The sequence below is a fragment of the Chiloscyllium plagiosum genome, chromosome 20, assembly GCF_004010195.1.
Source record: "Chiloscyllium plagiosum isolate BGI_BamShark_2017 chromosome 20, ASM401019v2, whole genome shotgun sequence".
In the NCBI taxonomy this organism is placed as follows: Eukaryota; Metazoa; Chordata; class Chondrichthyes; order Orectolobiformes; family Hemiscylliidae; genus Chiloscyllium; species Chiloscyllium plagiosum.
This window is the reverse complement of record NC_057729.1, coordinates 12309861-12330201: the sequence shown is the minus strand read 5'-3', so window position 1 is coordinate 12330201 and position 20341 is coordinate 12309861. Positions and strand designations below refer to the sequence as shown.

At 39.8% G+C, this 20341-nt stretch overlaps 1 protein-coding gene across 1 annotated transcript in view; it reads right to left on the bottom strand.

The window, feature by feature from the left end:
• ctnnbl1 (catenin, beta like 1) overlaps positions 1 to 20341 on the bottom strand; it is a 192568-nt gene that overhangs the window by 52991 nt on the left and 119236 nt on the right. Inside the window, exon 12 of the mRNA XM_043710185.1 lies at positions 5147 to 5244. Coding sequence (XP_043566120.1) covers positions 5147 to 5244 — 98 coding nt within the window. The remainder of the gene's footprint in view (positions 1 to 5146; positions 5245 to 20341) is intronic.

Below are 20341 nucleotides of genomic sequence, written 5' to 3'. Positions count from 1 at the left end.
CAGCAAAACCAAGGAATTCATTATTGACTTTCGGCAGGATGTTACTCATGATCCCCTGCACATTAACAGCACAGAGGTGGAATGGAGTGTGCCAAGCTCCTGGGAGTGGTCATCCACAACAAGCTTTCTTGGACTCTTCATGTGGATGCACTAGTTACAAAGGCCCAACAAAGTCTCCTTTCTCAGACAGCTGAGGAAATTTGGCATGACAGCAAATACCCTTGCCAACTTTTATAGGTGTGCCATAGAGAGCATTCTGTCTGGATGTATCACTATCTGGTATGGCAACTGTACCATTCAATATCGGAGACCGTTACAGAGAGTAGTGAACTCAGCCTGGACAAAGGCCACCCTCCCATCTATAGAATCCATCTATCAGGCCCACTGTCAAGGAAAGGCCGCCAGCATTCTTAAAGATCCATCCCACCCTGGCAATGTTTTCCTACGACCTCTAGCATTGGGGAGAAGGTACAGAATCCTGAACAACAGTGTCTACACTACTGTTGTTAGAATACTGAATGGACTCACAAACTCTTAACATTGGTCTGTATCTGTGTTTTTGTTTTTGCCGCTGTTTACCTATTAATTAATATCTATGCTACTTTCTGTGTGATCTGCCTGTATTACTCGCAAGACAAAGCTTTTCACTCTGCCTCAGTACACGTGACAATAAATTCAATTCACTAGAATACAGCTAGCTGTTAATGTAGACTTTCTGACACTTTCACAGAGGAGATACAGACAGAAATTGATTTATTTTGTTGTTTGCTCATCGCACAATGAGTGGTTCTCTGTTGCATTACCCCAAACAGCCCCATGGTCACCTGGTCAGGAGCCAATCAAAACTTTGTTGCTGAGTGACTGGCCTCAGTTCTGCTTTTGCTGTCCCTGGTTCCGTAAAAATGCAACACAGCATACAACTCATGATGTGCTCCAATAAACTTGAGTTTTTAAAATAACAGCCATTGATTTGCACAGTCCCATTGGTTATAGCAGTCCACAGTCCAAAAATAAAGAAAACTAAAAGCCACTCCTTACATGCATTAAAAATTTCAAAAATGCATTTCATTACAAAGTATGTAATACACAAACAACAACACAGACTTATATTCATTCATCATTACTCACACTTATAAATGCCTTACAGAACCTGTCCTAATCTTTTAATTTTTTACTTCATCATTTTATATTGGGACAAGGCAATTGCTATTAAATTATCTTTACCAGCAATACGAACAAGCTTTAATTGAATGGGTGAATCAATAAACTCTATTTGTGCTGTCTTGCATTTCAAGTTTTAAACTTTTCAATGACCATTCACAGATTATGGCTACTGCAGATTAATGCTTCAATGTAACCATGTTGGACCACGTACTTCAAACTGCTAAAGAGCTAATAATAATTCCTATCCATGTCCTTCCTTTGACATTTGTTTAATTTCTTGGAAACTTCTGCACTGGCTTCTCTTCTCCTAACTCATCATCTCGTTATAAGCCTTCACCCAAGTGTCACTCACATCAATTGTCATTTTAACAGTTCAAAGTCAGGAATGACCAACACAAATCCATTTATTGGGGCTGCCTTCAGCTGATCAAGGGCTACTTGGTATTCTGCTGAGAAAACCACTTCTGTCCATCTCCATAATAAATTTCTTGAAGGTATAGCTATTGTGCTGACATTAATAAAACTGTTTTGGTGTGACAAAGACAGATACTTCTTCAGCTTTTGATATTAGTGGTATTTGCCATTTTCTTTATCCTGGCTACTTACCTTCCTTTCATTCTCCCATCCTCTATTGTTCTTGGGTTAATAGAATCAAATCGAATCGAATCAAAACAAAACAAATCCCTACAGTGTTGAAACATGCCCTTTGGTCCAATAAGTCCACATCGACCCTCCGACAGGTAATCCACCCAGACCCATTTCCCTATCCTACTATCCTACATTTACGCCTGACTAATGCACCTGACGTACACATCCCCGAACACAATGGGCTATTTAGCATGGCCAATTCATCTAACGTGCACATCTTTGGGCTCTGGGAGGAAACTGGAGCACCTGAAGGAAACCCACGCAGGCACGGGGAGGATGTGCAAAGTCCACACAGACTGTCGCCCAAGGCTGGAACCCTGGGCGCTGTGAGGCAACAGTGCTAACCACTGAGCCACAGTGCCACCCTATTTATGAGGATGATGGACAAAAAAAATGTACTTTTACGGGTCATTTCCTAATTCCTGCTCATTGTTTAGCAGTTGCACCATTTTGGATTCTTATTACAAAAGGTTGTGAATCTTTAAATTCTTCCTTTTCGCTGAGAGGCTTGTATGTGATATTCATTCCTAAAGCCCACATCCACCTATAAAAATTACTTTGTTTAAACCTTTCAAATGCAATTTAGATTAGTCTAGGCTGTTTCCTAAAAATTTGAAAGTTTTATCTGTATGTTTCAGGGATTACCTCTCTCGTAACCAGTATAAAAGATTTTGTTTTTAAGAAACAGTGCCATAATCCCTATAAATGTACTCTGAAAGTAAAACAAATGCTCTGTGCTTAACCTATCAACTTGCTCTGCACTGACAAATTCCTTCAGACAATTTATTTTTCTTGCTATTTTCTCAAATGAAATGAGACCCCCACAGCCTTTTCCTCAAATTTTGATTGGGCCTGCACAATCTTAAGCATTTCCTTACTGTAGTTTAGATTATGAGAATCAATGTTTCGGGCATGAGACGCCCGAAACGTCGATTCTCCTGCTCCTTGGATGCTGCCTGACCTGCCGTGCTTTTCCAGCAATACATTTTCAGCTCTGATCTCCAGCATCTGCAGTCCTCACTTTCTCCTGTAGTTTAGATTATGACTAGGACGTTTCCCACAACAGCCTGCATCAACATTTGGTGGCTCTTTTTTAATCTGGATCATTCTAAGGTAATATTCATGCTCTTAATGTGTTCTCTTCCCGTCTGCAATTCTAATTCAAGTTTTCAATTTTTATCGCCAGCCTCCTCCTTTCTCCGCACCCCCCACCCCACCCTCAAATCACAACTGGGATGCAGTCTAAATTGTCTCCAATGTCTAATTTACTGGAGTCCCTGCCCATACTTTTCCAAGATGTGGAGGTGCCAGTGTTGGACTGGGGTGGACAAAGTTAAAAATCACACAACACCAGGTTATAGTCCAACAAGTTTATTTGGAAGTACAACTTTTTGGAGTGCTGATCCTTCGTCAGGTGACTAGCTACCCGACAAAGGAGCAGCGCTCTGAAAACGTGTACTTCCAAATAAACATGTTGGACTGTAACCTGGTGTCATGTGATTTCTACTTTTCCAATGAAGTCCAAATGTTAGTCTAGTTCTTCAATGCTTCTGCCTTCTGAGCCCTGGCAGGCAATTCTACTGATAAGTTATTTGCCCACCTGATTTTTCTGATCTCTTGTAAATTTATCTGAGTCCTCTATTAGCAGTCTTTTGCAGTTTTGGGCCATCTTATTTTTACTTGGTATGAAATGTGGTGTTCCCTTTTATCCCTTACCAACTTCTAACATCCAATGTTATGTATTCCTGGCCATGCACCCCAAAGCTTTGCCATAACTCAATGGGGTAGTGCACTGGGAATCAAGCCCCACCATTCCTGGATTGGTCACAAATGTGAAAAGGTTTAGACAAACTATCCAAAGACCCAAACAAAGACAGAAATTTCTGGAAAAACTCAGATCTTGCAGTATCTTTGGAGAAAAAGCAGAGTTAACATTTCAGGTCCAATGACCCTTCTTTAGAACATCTTTTACTCTGCTTTCTCTCCAAAGCTGCTAAGTTTTCCAGCAATGATTGTTTTTACTTCTGATCTCCAGTTCTTTGGATCCTTTTAAAATTCAAAATCCCCAGTTTGCCTGGGGAATGAACTGAAGTTAAAACATTTAAGGTTTCACCAGGTTTCTGTACTTAATGTGAAGTCACTATCGTCATGAACAAATTGCCTTTAATCAGTGGCAATTAGGGAGTAGCAATTGCTAACTATTAACCGTATAAGCTAAACGCTACCCTTTTTTAAACTTCACCCATCAAAGATAGTCACAAAAAGACAGCCGTGACAGGATATAAAGGAATAACAAATTGAAAATGGAACAGTGAAACCTAGCAATAACACCAAATAGTGATGAGTTGTTTTGCTCAGTTTCTTTCCAATTCTTTTGGTTCTTTGCTATTGACAAGATAGCTTGCACACTGATGCTCTCCTTGATTCACTGACTGAGAATTCGACTTTCACTGTCTTCACAGGCAATGTTAGCATGGTCTAAAGGCATTAGATTAGATTAGATTAGATTACAGTGTGGAAACAGGCCCTTCGGCCCAACAAGTCCACACCGACCCACCAAAGCGAAATCCACCCATACCCCTACATTTACCCCTTACCTAACACTACGGGCAATTTAGTATGGCCAATTCACCTGACCCTGCACATCTTTGTGACTGTGGGAGGAAACCGGAGCACCCGGAGGAAACCCACGCAGACACGGGGAGATCGTGCAAACTCCACACAGTCAGTCGCCTGAGGCGGGAATTGAACCCGGGTCTCTGGCGCTGTGAGGCAGCAGTGCTAACCACTGTGCCACCGTGCCGCCCACAAATGGACTGGTCAATGTTGACATAGTGGGCTGAAGGGTCTATTCCTGTGCTGTTCTATGTTCTATATGCTTAACAGGAGATTTGCAAAAAAGTGAGCAGAATACAGTTATACCGTTAAACAATTAACAATACAGTTTCTGGATGCTGCATATCAAAAAGAAAAAAGATTTATTTTGATGTTTATTCTTTGCAGCCTGGTTCTCTGTTGCACTGCCCCCACACAACCATAATCACCTGATTACGAGCCAATTAAAATGTTGTTACCAAATAACTATGCCTCAGTTAATTACCCATTGGTTCTGTTGTGCCTGCCCTGTAGAAAAATGCAGCATTGTATAAAGCTGAATGTGCTCCAGTAAACATGATTTTAAACTGTGCATAGTGCCCACCGTTTAAAGCAGCATAATTGCACAAAGACTTCTTTCCATGCTATAAATCTGTGGTTTAACATGTTAAAAATAGATATAGTCAGCATCAGTCAAAATACCACCAAATTATTAGTAATGAGGAAAATACAAGAGTACCTTTTCACAATCATTTTCAGTGAATTTGTTAAGAAGACGTGTTCGTTGCTGACCCTTCAGGTTTCTCAGCATGGAAGACAGAATTGAACAAACATGCTCTACAAAATAAAACAAAGGCAACATTAATACTTTGCGAGTTAAACTTAGGTATGATGAAATGAGAGAACTATTTATGATTAGGTTTACAAACAATTGGAACATTTTAAACATAGAAATCTCAACTTTCCTTTCTTGTTGGATGGTTAGCACAGATACTAAATGCCAAGCTTGTGGGCTTATGCCCTGTATGTTCAGTGAAGCACTTCACTCTGGAAGTCTCTTCATTTTTTAAAGATACGTCAAGGACTGATGACACTGAGTTAAGGTCTTCAGCAAGACATGCACTGGGAACTTTGAAGTAAGTAGAAATGACCTGAATCTTGCTGTATATGAATGTAGTGCAAGTGCAGACAATTAGTGATGGCTAATGGAAACTGGATGGGCATTTGCACGTCTACAGAGACAAAGTAGGAAAATGGGCCTCCCTAGATTGTTCAACAGAGAGCTAGGCATGAGTTCAACAGTGTCATTATAACCATAGTATCAGTATATACTATTCATGGTTAGTGATATAAATCATAATGACCCTGGAATGAAATGACAACTTTTGCTGGGAAATGCCTGAAACAGTTTTGCTTGGAGAATGAAAAATCAGTCTCACAGCTTCCCTCTGTTCTCTGCCCATTCACATGTCTAAGTGCTTCTACTGCCTCCCCTGGCAGTAGGTACCGACCAACATCTGCGGAAAAAAAACTTGCCTTCCACATCTCCATTAAACTTTTCTCCTCTCACCTTAAACCTATGATCCCAGGCATTTGATAGTCTTTTCCGATGACTGTAACTATCAACCCTATATAATTTTGTTACTTCTATCAGGTCACACTCAACCTCCAATGTTCCAGTGAAAACTATCTATGTTTGTTGTGGTTCTGTTCGTCAAGCTGGGAATTTGTGTTGCAGACGTTTCGTCCCCTGTCGAGGTGACATCCTCAGTGCTTGGGAGCCTCCTGTGAAGCGCTTCTGAGATGTTTCCTCCGGCATTTATAGTGGTTTGAATCTGCTGCTTCCGGTTGTCAGTTCCAGTTGTCCGTTGCAGTGGTCGGTATATTGGGTCCAGGTCGATGTGCTTATTGATTGAATCTGTGGATGAGTGCCATGCCTCTAGGAATTCCCTGGATGTTCTCTGTTTGGCTTGTCCTATAATTTCTGAACATTTCTGAACTGACAGCCAGACTACTGCGACCACTAGAACTCATAACAGCACACAAACCAACAGCCACTCTCAGACAACAAATCACCAGGACAAAGGACCCGATACCCAGCATGAGCAAAACCAATGTAGTGTACAAAATCCCATGCAAGGACTGCACAAAACACTACATAAGACAAACAGGAAGACAGCTAACGATCCACATCCATGAACACCAACTAGCCACGAAACGACACGACCAACTATCCTTAGTAGCCACACACGGCAAACAGAACCACAACAACAGCACCCGAGCTACAAATCTTCTCACAAACTTTGAACTATCTATGTTTGTCCAACCTCTCCTTATAGCCAATACACTCCAGGCAACGTCCTGGTTAAATCTCTTTTGCACCTTTTCCAAAGCCTTCACATCCTTCTTACTGTGAAGCAACCAGAACTGCACATACTACTACAAACTAACATTTTATACAGCTGCAACATGACTTACCACCCTTTATATTCATTGCCCTGACTGATGATGGTAAGCATGCCAAATGTCTTCTTTGGCATCATATCCACCTGCGCTGCCATTTTCAGGGAGCTATGGACCTTTACCCCAAGATCCCTCTGTATATCCTCCTATGGATCATGCCATTTACTGTATACTTTCCTCTTGCATTGGTCCTCTCAAAATGTATTATCTCACAGCTGTCCAGGTTAAACTCCAACTGTCATTTCTCTGCCCAACTTTGCAATTTATCTATATCCTGGTGTATCCTTTAACAACCTTTCTCAGTCGCTATGATTTCACTGATTGTCATGTTTTTTGAAAATTTACAAAATCAGACCACCTGCACTTCCATCTAAATATATATATTACAAACAGCTGATGGTCCAGCACCAATTCTTGCAGAATGCCACTCGGCACAGATCTCCAGTCAGAAAACCACCCCTTCACACTCGTCTGTCTACCAAGCCAATTGTGCATCCAACTTACCAACTCACTATGGATCCCATTTGACTTAATCTTCTGGACCAGCCTACAATGAGGGACCTTGTCAAATACTTTCAGAAAGTCCACGTAGTCAACATCCACCATCCTAACCTCAATCATGATATTCACTTTCTCAAAATCACAAACAAATTTGAGAGATAAGACCTCCCCTACACAAAGCCATGTTGACTATCCCAAGAAAATCCATTCTTTTCTAAATGTGAATTTTCCTAAGAATGTTCTCCAATTATTTCCCTACCACTGGTATAAGACTCTCAAACCTATAATTTCCTGGATTATTGCTGTTGCCCTTCTCAAACAAAAAAAAAACATTAGTTATTCTCCAGTCTTCGGAGACATTTCCCATGACTAAAGATAATATAAAGACTTCTGACAAGTTTCCAGAAATCTCCTTCTTGCCTCTTCAGTACTTTGGCATAAATTCCATTAAGGACTGGGGACTGATCTACATAAAATGTTTTTCAAGACAGCCAAACGTCCTCCTTAATGTCGACATGATCTAGAATATCAATATACCCCTCCCTGGAATGATCTTACCATTATCCATGTCCATCTCCTTGGTTAATGCCGATGAAAAGTATTCATTAAGGACTTCCCCACCTTCTCTGGCTTTAGGCATAAATTCCCTCGCTACCCTCTTGCTCCTAACATACATATAAAATGCTTTGGAATTCACCTTAATCTTCCTTTCAGCCCTCATAATTCCTTCTTTAACTTATTTCCTGCTTCCTTTATATCATTCAGGGCTTTGTCTGATTTCAATTTCCTAAACCTTACATATGCTTCCCTTTTCTTTTTGACTCAACTCCATGCTTCTTGTAAAAAGCTGTAACTACAAATAGAGTGTCACTCTTTATCACAGTTATTTAAAAAAAAACACAAAATAAATTCCAAATTCAAAGGTCACTATTTTCTAGGGGAATAATAACAATTCCTTTATATTTTAAACTTTAAATATTTAATAATTCCATGAAAAATTTATGATGCTCACATATTTTATTTTAAATAGGTTACCTCAAATAAACAAGATCACTACATTAATATTACACATCCCATGAAGAACAAAATCTGAATGTGAACCATTATCCTGGATTTGTGTTCTTTTTTACATTGACAGTCATGTTAAGAAGAGTCAATTCGCAAAGCTGTAGAGCAGAGACGTTTCATGAATAATTAAAACTAATTAAAGTTTAATACTTCACGCAGTTCGTGAGTCCACTTATTTAAAAAAAACTGAATACCGTGTGATGGCCTTTGATCCAGCTGTAATACTATGGAACATTTATAATTACTTCAAAATACTTGGCAAATGTACAATTGCTTTTTTTTTTACAGAAAAAGGTATCTGGAAAAGACTTTTAAGGGGATTACTTAAATTTTTTGAATGAGAGATACTGGCAATCTGGTGACCCTTGACTGAAAATCAGTACCAACAGGAAGTTAAAATACAGAGACCTTGGCAAAAAGCTAAAGAGAAAGGAGGAAAGCTGAAAAGAGATGACAGGCAGCAAGCTGAAATGAGGATTTAGTTTCAAGCTACTAGAACTCGGACTCCAGAAGATTCAAGAAAAAAAATCATGCTATTCTGAAGAGAATATTAATATGTACGTTGGAGGTGGAAGGTGCAAATGTTTTATGCATCAGCTGTTGGGTGTAACAGATCAACCAATTTGCTGCGAATTTGGCCAAGAAGGGGTTGGGAAGAATTATATAGGTGAAAGTGGAGCCAAGCAGGTGGAGTCTGCGAGGTCTATCTTGTTTGAACAGGGTATTTGATCTATAATTTATAGTTTGTACCTACTGTGATTTGTTGGACAATTTATGTTGATTCAGACATATTAAAATAAAAGGTACAAAAATGAATTCTTGATCATTTATGGGTAATTTAGCAAATTAATTATTTGATTTAGATCACAAACAGGATAGTATTAACTAGTTATTTGCTGCTTTTCAAACATATAAGTTTTCCATTCAATAAAGATCAATATGCACATTCTCAAAGCTGAAATTGCAACAGTATTACATCACTGATGGCAGTATTTCTATAAGTATTTGAATTATAATATTCTGTAATATTGCAAATGCTTAAACATGATGTTATGATCCAGTTGGGAACTATTAACATATTTTAAAAGAGAAAGCTAAAATACATTGTTTTAGCTAAAATACTGCAAAAAATTTTCACTTACTTGAAAAAAAATTGACTGTACATAGAATTAATTAAATGAAGCAAACATGATTAAATTAACATTACAATTTAGAAACATATAAAATAGGAACATTCAGATCTTTGAGTCTACCCCACCATTCGATATGGTCATAGTTCATCATTCTACTCAGTACCATGTTCCCACATTTGTCTCTTACCTATTCACTGCTTTAAACCCAAGAACTACATCTAACTCCTTCTTGAAAACATTCAATGTTTTTACCTCAACCATTTTCTGTGGCAAATAACTCCTCAGGCTCATCACTCTGAAAGAAATCTCTCCTTGTCTCAGTTCCCAACTGGCTTACCACAAATCAATAGGGCGTGATTGGTGGTTCTTGACTCCTTGGTCATCGGGAACATTCTTCCTGTATTTAACATGTCTAGTCTTGTTGGAATATTATAGATTTCTTTGATAACCATTCATTCTTCTAAACTCCAGTGAATATAGTCCTAATTGATCCATATATCAGTGTTGCCACCCCGACTGATAAACCTTTGTTGCACTCTATGACTACGGCATCCATCCTCAGATAAAGAGACCAAAACTGCTCGTAATACTCTAGATGTGGTACTTCCAAGAAGCTGTACAATTGCAGCAAGACATTTCTGCTCTAGACCTTGAATCATCTCATTATGAAGTACAAAATATCATTTGCCTTCTTTACTACCTGCTGCATAAGAATGCTTACTTTCACTGACTTGTATACAAGGACTTCCATGCCTTGTTACACCTCCACCTTTTCCAATCTATAATAGTCCCCCTTCCTGTTTTTGCTACTGAAGTAGATAAGCTCACATTTATCCACATTATACTTCATCTGTCATGTATTTGTTCACTAACAACTTGTCCAAATCTCGCAAACATAGAAGAATACAGCGCAGTACAGGCCCTCGATGTTGCGCCGATCCAAGCCCACCTAACCTCCACTAGCCCACTATCCTCCATATGCCTATCCAATGCCCATAATGAGGGAGAGTCCACCACTGCTACTGGCAGGGCATTTCATGAACTCACAACTCGCTGAGTAAAGAACCTACCCCTAACATCCGTCCTATACCTACCCCCCCTTACTTTAAAGCTATGCACCCTTGTAATAGCTGACTCCATACGTGGAAAAAGATTCTCACTGTCAACCCTATCTAAACCCCTAATCATCTTGTACACCTCTATCAAGTCACCCCTAAACCTTCTTTTCTCCAATGAAAACAACCCCAAGTGCCTCAGCCCTGCCTCATACGATCTCTCTACCATACCAGGCAACATCCTGGTAAACCACCTCTGCACCCGTTTCAGTGCCTCCACATCCTTCCTATAGTATGGCAACCAAAACTGCACACAATACTCCAGATGCGGCAGCACCAGAGTCTTATACAACTGCAACATGACCTCAGAACTCCGGAACTCAATTCCTCTACCAATAAAAGCCAGTACACCATATGCCTTCTTCACCGCACTATTTACCTGGGTGGCAACTTTCAAAGATCTATGTACATGGACACCAAGATCCCTCTGCTCATCCACACTACAGCTTTGCTCCCAGATGTTGCCCAGAGGGAGAGAGTTTCACTCTGAAATTGACAGGGCTACCTTCACGTTGAGACGTCCACAATGGGTTGGGGACGCATTGCCCCTGCGCTGCCCTGCAGCTGAGGCACATGGGGAGGGGAGGACACTTCTTTCTGCCCAGCTCTGCAGCTTATCTATATCCCGCTGTAACCTGCCACATCCTTCCACACTGTCTACAACTCCTCCGACTTTCGTATCATCCGCAAACTTGCTCACCCAACCTTCTAACCCCTCCTCCAGGTCATTTATAAAAATGACAAACAGCAATGGTCCAAAAACAGATCCTAGCGGAACATCGCTAGTGACGGCACTCCAAGATGAGATCATCTCTGTATCCTCCTCACAAGTCATTCTCCGACCTAGCTTTGTGTCTTCTGCAACTTGCATAGATAATATTTATGCCTTCATCAAAATTATTCATGTATATTTGTGAATAGCTAGGCTTCAATTACTGATACCCGCAGTACCACACTGCTCACTGGCTGCCACTCAGAAATTGACTTGTTTATTTCTACTCTTTCTTTCTTGTGTTACCCAGTTCTTTATGCATTTCAGTACACTACCCATGATTCAATGTGGATTAATTAAACATGCTAATTTCTTATGCAGGACCTTATCATACGGGTTTGCACGTCTAAGTAAACCATATCACTGGTTCCCCTTCATCAAATCTACTTGTTACATCCTTGAAAAATTCCAATAAATTTGTCGAGAATAATGTCCCTCTCCTAAATCTACACTGAGTGTCCAATCCAAGTGTTTTGCTATTAAACATTTATAAAGGACATGAGCATTTTCCTACTACTGACGTCAGACTAACTGATCACATTTTCACTACCTCGTTTTTAAAATTGTGAGATAACTACTGTCCAATCTATAGAACAATCTAGAGCTCATAGAATCTTAAATGGCTACCAATGGATCCACTATTTCTGTGGTCATTTCCTCATGTACTATGGGATGTAAATAATCAGGTTGTGGGGATCTTTTAGCCTTTCATCCTGTCAGTTTCCCCATCACAATCTCCCTACTAATACTGATTTCCTTCAGTTCCTCCCGCTCATTAGACCCCACGTGATCCCTAACATCCTGGGGCATTATTTGTTCCTCCTTTGTGAAGATGGAATCAAAATATGCATTTAATTGGTCCGCCATCAATCTTACCCTATAACTTTGCTTGTTCCTGAATGTACAGGACTTACATTTACATTCACATATACCCTTAAGATTTATTCTCATTTCAACCAAACACTTTCTCATAAATTATAATATTTTCAACTAATTTATTTATTTTGGAATAACTACAAGTGTGCCACAACTCTCTAGAAACTATCCGCTGAATCTTCCCAGCCTTTGAGCAATGATGGTAATGGTAAGGTGGTTGGGAGAAAAAAACAGCATGAATAAATACAATAGTAAGGTTTTTAACAGATGAGAATCTTGCTTACAGAGCAGCAAGGAGTCTGCATTTCTTAACATCCCATTCTTGCCTCATCAGACCTAATTTATATGCTGGTTGCTATTTTCTCAGGTAGTGGAAAGAAATTGGACTGTACCAATTCTTCTGATGAAGGACTTATGCCTGAAACGTCGACTCTCCTGCTCCTCGGATGCTGCCTGACCTGCTGTGCTTTTCCAGTGCCTCACTGTTTTATTCCAATTCCTGACATGAAGGTCAGAATAACTGACTGGCAGCTGTATTTTGCCAGCATTTGCCCTCACACTGGCGAGCGTTCCCAAACATTTCAGGATGTACTCCATGGATAGCAACCATTTGCATCCTCCATCCACGGAGATGGGTATTGGCAAAGTATCAGCCGAACCATATTATCATGGCACATCTTGATCTCACACACAATATGGTTCTTCACTTCAGTGCAGCACTTTGGAGCTCAGTAACACCTCTCATTGCAAAGCTTCTGCTGGATAATTTTGCACACAGGATCATAAACTCATCTCAGGCGATGGAATAAGGTGAATCTCTGGCACTTTCAGAACTTACATGCTCAAGTTTGGAACTGCTTTGCTTTTTAGTGCAGACAAAAACCCAGATAGTTTGTCTGTAACAATTAGTCAAGTGGGTAGACATGTTACTCACAGAACTTTGCTACATGAATATCATTGCTGCACTATATGCCAGCAGCTTATCTGACATACACACTGCACGTGAATCAACCAAATGGCATTTCTGAAAGTGTAAGAAGACTAAACCTTAGTTCAGTCAAGGAAGACTGTGGTCGGTTACTGTGCATTCCCACAATCAGTTAACGGCACTTTCTGATCTTAGTCCATGGCTTGGATATGGTTAGCCAGTTGCTTGCAGTGATCAAGGTCAAGGGAACCACCCAAGGCATCACAGTGCCCTTCTTATTGGAGAGGTCCATATCACAACGTAAAGAGGATTATGGTAAAATGTCACGTGTGTGCTGTGACAGCAGTCTGATCACATTCTGAACGAACTGCTTTGCTTCTGATTTCCTCAGATAAACTCATTGGAAACATCACCAATGGACCCAGGCCAAGCAGCTGCTACCATCTCCATGGCCACAATTCAACAAATATCTGCAGAAACTGATGAGGAATATGTGCAACTCCAAGTGATGCAGAGCAGCCACCAAACAGAGTTTGCTGAAAAGCATCCCTAAAGGATGTGCTGGAAGTGCAGAAGGCCCAAAGTCTTTTCTCAATGGAACATCGGCCAGACGAGTGAGAGGCAGTGCTGATTCTAAACTAGTTCATTCCAGAACACCACCACAGAACTGACAGGTCTGGGTTAACTACTGGTGCATTTCCAATGCAGGGCAATGTAGATTATACACATATAGTACTGACAGCACCATATTATAATACTATACTCTTAATATCTAAACTGATGAAGGTTGCCACGCACAAAGTAGAGCTACAGCATTAATAATTAATTGCTGACTTTAATTCAATTTTTAAAAAGAAGCTTTAAGTATAAAAAATATTGCTGCCAACTGTAATCTGTCAGTAGGCTTTCCCGGTGGTTTCTTACCAATGCTGGTTATAGTCAGAATTTTGTTTTTATAAAAAAAGAGGTTTTATAGCCAGATTCAACTTCTTGATTTTTACTTTCAATCACAGTACTCTACTGTTGAAGTATTTTAGCTTGCATTTGGTGATACAGAACAGCATCAGTCAAGGAACACAATAAAGATCAGGATTTCCTTTCCAGAAACTGATAGAGCATGGGAATTAGTTTTAAATTGAAAATTCATGTATTGCCCTCATGGGTAGTGTTACGACATGGGTCAAACCCCCCAGCTTAATTTAAAACCAGCAACACAGAAAAGATTTATCCCGTGCAGTAATCTGTAAAAATTTGAGTGGCCAAGAACTATTTAAAGTAAAAATTAACAACTTTATTTCTTAAAGTATACAGTGAACAACCAACAAACAATTATTTACAATTCCTTCCTCTAACTTATCTTTTACCTTCCCTTCTACAATACTAGCCCGATAAAACTCCCAACTAAAATTTACAGAAAAATTTAAATTTTAAAACCAGCCAATGGTCGAATCTTCTCTTTATCATCGTCAGTAGATTTGCTTCCCAGGTCAGTGTTGAGATTTTTCTCTGTACAAACTCCTTCTCTAGACAAGTACCTTTCAGAGAGTTCTGATTAGCAGTCTACATCTGTTGGTCTGGGGGCAGTCCTCCTCCCAACTGTTCAATTTTCCCCAGTCTTATACCCCAAAGCATCGGATTGTGTCATTGGTTTTTTAAGACTGACATGATTCAATTCAAACTTGTTTGGAATTTGGTATTTTTTGAGATATTATTTAAACTAATTGGCCTAACTCAAAATTATATACTTCATTGACTAGTTCTTTATCTCTTCACTCAGTTCAACGTGCTGCAAGGTATAAGTATGTGCTGCAAGGTATAAGCATACATGGCATATATAACTATGTTCAGTAAAGATTTTCACTACTCCTTTGGACCCATACATGATGCATAATGAAGATGCCAGCATGGTCACATTTTTCACAGAGATATTCTGCATACAACTGTAAATTGTGATGAACTAGAGCCAAAAAAACACTTTTTTCTTCTTCACTCACAGGTTATAGATGTCACTGGCTGGGCCAACATTTATTGCTCATCTCTTGTTGCCCAGAGGGCAGAGAAAGGTCGGCCATATTGCTCTGGGTCACATGTTGGCCAGATTAGAGAAGGACAACAGGTTTTGTAAGGCAGATTTCCATCCCTAAAACTCATCTGGGTTTTCACAACAATTAATAGTGATTACATGGTTGCCTTTAGTCTAGCATCTTATTGCAGACTTTATAGAGTTCAAATTTCACCATTTACCATGGTGGGATATGAACCCATATCCACAGGTCATTAGCCTGACCTTCTGGATTATTAGTCTAGTGACATGACCACTATATCAATTTCCCCTCATACATTCAACATACAAGTCTACATCTCTTTCCAACTATGACAATCCATACACAGTATATGATATTAATAACTAGCCTCAAATTTTCACCTTAGAAATGCATGTTTTGCCTTCCTTCTCTTGTCAGTCGGTACACCGGATTAAGCAGGCAACATGGACTGTGATGTAGAGATAATGCATGGGAATTGTGATTCAATTTATGATACAACCACAGAAAACAGACCACACACAGCGTGCCAAATAACAAACAGAAATGACTTCTTCAGCAAAACAAGTGAAGCACAAAGTTGCTTTTAATCTAAAAGTCACAATACTTGCATATTTTTCAATTAACTATTTGAGAGGGAATTCAGTATTGGTAAAAAACTGACATACAAAATCCACCATGAAGTTACCAATGATTACTTCTGCAATCAGAATAGGATACAACCACTGGGCTGATTTTGAGAAGCACACATCCAAATGGGCTCCAGAAAATCATTCAAATGGTTACATTGGCAAGAAAAGTGAGATGTGTATATATACACACACTTAAGTAAGCTAAATTAAAACAAAAAAACTGAAGAACTGCAGATGCTGGGAATTCTGGAACAAAATCAGAAATTTTGGAAAAGCTCACTAAGTCTGCCAGCAACAATGGAGAGAAAGCAGAGTTAATGCTCCAGGTCCTTCTTCAGAACAGCTCTCCCAATTTTTGCACTAGTCCCCAGATGTTACTAAGGAGGACTTTGCAGTGTTTGACAGGGCTGTTTTTCTGGTGCTTAGGTCCAGCTTCATTTCTTTGTTGAGACTTTGTCGTGACTGAGTTACATGCTCAGCCATTTCAGAGGGGAGTTAAGATTCAACCACTTTGCTGCGATTCTGGAGTCACATGTCAGCCAAACCAGGATTTCCTATCCTGAAGGACATTAGTGGGCGGCACGGTGGCACAGTGGTTAGCACTGCTGCCTCGCAGCGCGAGAGACCCGGGTTCAATTCCCGCCTCAGGCGACTGACTGTGTGGAGTTTGCACATTCTCCCCGTGTCTGCGTGGGTTTCCTCCGGGTGCTCCGGTTTCCTCCCACACTCCAAAGATGTGCAAGTCAGGTGAATTGGCCATGCTAAATTGCCCGTAGTGTTAGGTAAAGGGGTAAATGTAGGGGTATGGGTGGGTTACGCTTCGGCGGGTCAGTGTGGACTTGTTGGGCCGAAGGGCCTGTTTCCACACTGTAAGTAATCTAATCTAATTAGTGAGGCTGATGGGTTTCTCTGACAATTAACAATGGTTTCACAGTCAGCAGTGGATTCTTAATTCCAGATTTTTTTTTTACTGAATTCAAATTTCACCATCTGTTGTCGTGGGACTCAAATCTGGTCCCCAGAACATTGGCTAAGTTTTTGCATTAATTGTTGAGTGATAATACCACTCAGCCATTACCTTCTCTCTATATTCAGTTTAAACGTAGAGCATGATGATTTGGTATAGACAGATAATTCTGAAAGCAAAGTACCCCCGTAAAAGATCCAGAATGGGACCTTTAGGATGTTTAGGAATGCCAAAGCAAAGGGATTCAATGAGCTCTGAGTTGGTGCCAGAGGCAATTAATTTCGATTTAAAATACTTCATTTGTGGTTGAAGGTACTTTGTACAATGAATTCATGAAAAAAACAAGTGCCATATCAATTTAATATGAATTGCCAGTGTTGTGCTTCTTTCCACATTTCAAAACGATCATGCATACAATAGTTCAGATCTTATATGCAGTACGTGTTGATCCTCGTTTTGGAAGGAGGTTTAGAAACATAAAATGAATTATTTTTCTTAAGTCGAATTTGCACAGCTGTCATGTTATTTAATCTTCAAACTTTTACTTTCTTTATTTATTTATGGGATGAGGGCATCACTGGTCAGGTAGCATTTATTCTCCATCCCAAATTGCCCAGGGGACAGTTGAGAGTCAATCAATTGCTGAGAGTCTGGACTCTGGAATCTTGACTGCAGAATATATAGTATACGGTGTGAGCTTTAAGTGTAGATACAATTAATATTAATAGGAGGTTTGCCACAGAAAATGCAACAAATTGTGCTCTCTGGTTTAACTTGATTTGAGACATTGAATGAAAAGAGATACTGGCATTTTTGGATATCTCAACATGATACACTGTAAAAACTACAGAAGGGAAAAGATTCACCTAAATAAGCTGAGGCTAAATAATTGTTCCTTCTTGTACATGTAGCAGTTACTTAATCTAATTATGATGCAAATTAATAGTTATTTACTAATGGTAGTGAGTGGTAATGTTAATTGATTACAAGTCTGACAAAGTGAATTTATTGTTGAGATAGATGCTAGTTAGTAGCTATGGTTGAAGGATATGTCACTGATATAGTGTAACCTGTACGAGAATTCACTGATCAGCAGTGTTCATATTATAACCTGAGTTTCAAATAAGCTTGGAAAATCTATGCTCAATGCTCCATTAACCAAGGTTTACTCATATACAACTTTAAATTGCCAGCCTGAAACTTTTCTTACCAAGTTTGACTGAACAGCAGAGAAGGAATACTTGACCGGGGTGGGGAGCCTGCTGTACTGAGGCAGCAATACATGTCTTAAAATAAATAATGACTACAAAAGAGGAGAAAAGTGTAAATTAAACTCAAAGTGCTATGTGGCATAACTTTATTTTGTAGTTTCTAAAATGCACTTGTTTATGAAGCAAGTATGGAGTTTGGGTTCTTGAGAATTTGTGCTAGTGGGAACTGAGGCTAATACTACCTGCACTTTTAAAAGGAGACATAAATGGGATGGTAGCAGAGGGGATGTTCACACTGCATCTAGGGGAATAAAAAGAGCAGTGGTATCAAATTCAGTTCAATATGGCAAGAAATTAGCAAGTCTAGGTTTGAAACTAGGCAAGGAAAAAGCAAGACTAATAAAGGCATTGGAACTGATGCAAAACGTAACTAGAATGAGAAAATACTGTCACAGCATATAACATATGCTGATATTTCAGTGCAACACAGAAACGTGCACTTGAATTGGTGTCTTTTGGATCAGAAATGAAACTTCATTACACAGACAAGGTAAGAATGCTAGATGTCCTTGCCGAAAGGACATTAGGGAATCCAATGGGTTTTTAAACCAATTGATCAGAGCTGTCACGGTCACCATTACAGAAACAAACTTTTATATTCTACATTTATCAACTGAATTCAAATTTCATCAGCAGCCATGGCAGGTTTTCAAATTGTGACTCTGGAATATTAGCTTAGACCTCTGGATTACTCGCTCAGTGATATTGTTACCGCCTCCCCTTTAATAAATGCAAGTACTATATGACCAACACAACAAGGGCTGAAGCCAACTTCAACTCTGCATAAAAAAAATCAAGAAATCTGAATGGCAGTCCAACTTCAATCTATGTGACAACAACCTACATAGCATGAATCAGTCTTCAATCAAAATGCGTGGAATTGGGTTTCTTGGAGTGGTATGGTATTTACAACACAGAAGGCGGCTCTTTGGCATATTTTATACATGCCAATCATTAAACATCCCATTTCCTAGTACATGGCCTGTAGCCTTGTATTTCACATTACTCTTGATTCAATGGACTGTTAAGCTTCTTCACTGATCTGCCATGCAAGGCCTTATCAAAAGTCTTATTGAAGTCCATGCAGATTATGTCAACTGCACCATTGTCACCTATAAGCTTAATTACTTTAAGATTAATTCAACCAAATTTGTCAGATATGTTCTCCTGCAAAAGGTCATGCTGACATTCCTCAATTAATCCTTACCTCTCCAAGAGAGATTAATTCTGGCCCTCAAATATTGTCCAACAGTTTCCCTACCACTGATGCTAAATTTGACTAGCCTGTAGATTCCTGGTTTCTCCCTACTATCCTTCTTGAATAATAGTAGCATATTAACAGCCCTCCAGTTCTCTGACACCTCTCCAATGAAAAGAGGATTTGAAAATTGTCAGAACCCCTGCAATCGCCCTTGCCTCCCACAACAGCTGTTCTGACAAAATGAGGCAATTTGTTCTACCTTAAACTCTTAGTCTGATAAGTAGGGCAGAAATGAGGCGCCATGTTCCCTCAAAGCTTCATGACCTCTGGGAAGCTCCATGCACATCAATTGGAGATTTACTTCCAGATCTACTTCCAGAAGCTACTGCTGCACAGACCTTGGATGTTTGCACAGCAGCAAGAAAACCTAGACAGAACATCGAAGTGTACAATATGTCTCATTTACCATTTATACCAGATGACAGAGTTTGATAATACAACTGGAATGTTATAAACAAAACCAGAACTTGCTCAAAAAGCTCAGCAGGTCTGGCAGCATCTGTGATGAGAAATCAGAGTTAACATTTTGGGTCCAGTGACCCTTCCACAGAGAAAGGGACTAATTTTGATTTCTCTTCACAGATGATGCCAGACCTGCTGAGCCTTTCCAGCAACTTCTGTTTTTGTTTCTGATTTACAGCATCTGCAGTTCTTTTGGTTTTTATTTTGTAATGTTACAAACCTTAGGGGTGGCTCAGTAGATAGCACGACTGCCTCACAACACCAGGGGCCCAGGTTCAGTTCCAGCCTCGGGTAACTGTCTATGTGCAGTTTGCACATTCTACCAGTGCCTGTGTGGGTTTCCTCCGGGTGTCTTCCACAGTCCACAGGTGTGCAGGTTAAGTGGATTGTGGAGGGTGGTTCTGCGTGAGAAGTTCTTTGGAGGATTAGTGTGGACTTGAAGG